The sequence below is a fragment of the Gavialis gangeticus genome, unplaced genomic scaffold (assembly GCF_001723915.1).
Source record: "Gavialis gangeticus isolate Ggan-Ray unplaced genomic scaffold, GavGan_comp1, whole genome shotgun sequence".
Taxonomy (NCBI): Eukaryota; Metazoa; Chordata; order Crocodylia; family Gavialidae; genus Gavialis; species Gavialis gangeticus.
In genome coordinates this window covers 11,651,650-11,653,909 of record NW_017729014.1, presented here as the reverse complement: position 1 = coordinate 11,653,909, position 2,260 = coordinate 11,651,650, and the positions used below count along the sequence as shown (strand labels likewise).

Here is a 2,260-nt window from a genome sequence, read left to right as displayed (position 1 = left end):
CCCCCCCCCCCCCCCAACGCTTCTGTGGGACAGTCCATCAGCCCCACTGTCTCGGCGTTCATGAGCCGTGCTTGGTACCTTAAGGTACGTAGCAAAAACATTTAAAGCTGTGTCTATGGCTGAATCGCTGATTCTCTGAATCAGCTTCAAATTCAGATTCGGCCGAATCAAATTGGGACAGTGATCCGAATCAGCAAATCAAATCGCTGTGTCCTGAATCGGACCAAATCTGAATTGAATATGGCTCACTTCACACTCCCCTAGAAGCCACATGTGGAAAAGTAATGCTAGTGGTACTGGCTCCTGTGAGATTGACCCACAAGGTTTCTTTTCAGTAGAAAATAACTCTAATCTCTTTTTCAATTGTAGCATCTGGGTTAAGAGGAGAAGGCAATATTGATTGATCCTCTTTAAATCTTTACAGGCTGAAGATCCCTGCTTTGCATCTCAGAACCGTGTGTATAATGATATTGGGAAGGAGATGCTGCTGCATGCCTTTGAGGGCTACAATGTGTGCATCTTTGCTTATGGGCAGACTGGAGCTGGGAAGTCCTATACCATGATGGGTAAACAGGAAGAAAGCCAAGCTGGCATCATTCCACAGGTAATATAACTCACAGAATTTTGAGTTGTTTGATACTCTAACACCCTTTACCTTGCACTGATAGTCCACAGAAAACCAGGGAGGAAGCATTGATCTGTATATCTGGTCTGCAAATGTCTTGACCAAGTCTCTAGTATAAGTGACCATGTTTTTTTGTCCAAACTAGCAAGTGACTAACATGGTATAACAGAACTGGTTGCACATGTTTGTCAGCTATCTAGAAGTCTGTATTTTTGAAAGTAGAGGTGGGTACTGTAAATTGTTTGGAGGATATATAACTTTCAGGCAATTAAGAGAAATGTTAAGAAGAGTGACTCAAATTTAGGGGAAATAAAATCAGTGCAATCATAGAATAACAAATGTTAAACTCGGTGTAGAGTACTTAGTTTAGTACACGCTCTTTCCAATTCTTTCTGCTTCCAAAAAAAAGTAATGATGAGGAAGGATGTATTATTTCACTGGGTTGGTTTTTTTTTTTTCTCTTCTGATTGTGGCCAGGCAGTACAGGAATATTAGGATTTTTGCTGGACAGGAAATGACATTGTTGATGATACTGCCAGAAAATGGGGTCTGGAGAATATTCAGTCCAATAATTCTCAGTCAGGGTGCTGCAGTCATGGGGTGCTGCACAATGTTAGCACTGTTACGTGTACAAACATAATTTACAGTAAAAGCCCAGAGATTTCAAGTACTTCAGATATTTCAATCCCCAGGATCCTGACGTTTGTGCGAAACGCCTGGACCCTGGGGATTGCAGTTTCTGAAATCCCTAGGGTTTAGGGGTGCATGAAACCCCCGGACCTCTGGGGAATATGGATGCTGTGATCCCCAGGTCTCGGGGCTTTTACGCTGTGGTTAGGAGCTCTGTCAACTGATGGGGCTCCTAGCCTCAGGGGGGATGTAGGTACACGTGCGAAATAAAGTTTAATAGCAACCAGCTATAAAGTTAGTACACATCTTCGAGGTCTAACTTTACAGCTGATTGGATGCTTATATTGTGTCATAGCTACTTTGCTGGTCTCCGGGTAATTGTACAGTTAACAAGGTAATCACCCAATACCTATAATGCATACAGGGGACCTTAGAGGCTGCATATAGGTTAGCTTTAAATAGTACTTGAGAAGAAGTTACTTATACAGATACCTAGTATATCTAATAAGAAATGTTCTTTATATAGCCAAGCACCTTTTATTATTTTTCTTGTTTTAATGCGTATTTGGGCTTAGCCCTTGAAGTAGATTAGAACAGCTTGTTATTTCCTTGCTGCTGTACAGAGCTGCTTGGTGTACTCTTCATTGTTTTTGTAAAACTGGGGATTCTCAGATTTCGTGTTTGTTGTTCCCCAAATCTATGCAAGTCAGAGTCCACGTTGAAAACTACGGACCAGGCTATTGCTCCTGCCGTCGTCTACAGGCTCTTACTAAACTCCAGCAGAGGATCAAACGCAACTATATGCAGGGATAACATTATTTTTGTATAAATTATACTCGCTAATGCCTGTCCTTTCACTTGAAAAACATACAGAAGGTAGGGCAGGATCTGTTTCTATACAAACATAGGTCTTTAGAGGTGCACTGATATATCAACCCATATTGGATCAGCACCGATTAAAAGGGGAATTTACATTATTGGCAATCAGCTTTTATTGGCATGCAT

General features: G+C 41.5%; 1 protein-coding gene across 1 annotated transcript in view; it reads left to right on the top strand.

Moving 5' to 3' along the window:
• The window catches only part of KIF1B (kinesin family member 1B), a 216,206-nt gene that overhangs the window by 82,033 nt on the left and 131,913 nt on the right, over positions 1-2,260 (top strand). Inside the window, exon 4 of the mRNA XM_019511759.1 lies at positions 425-604. Coding sequence (XP_019367304.1) covers positions 425-604 — 180 coding nt within the window. The remainder of the gene's footprint in view (positions 1-424; positions 605-2,260) is intronic.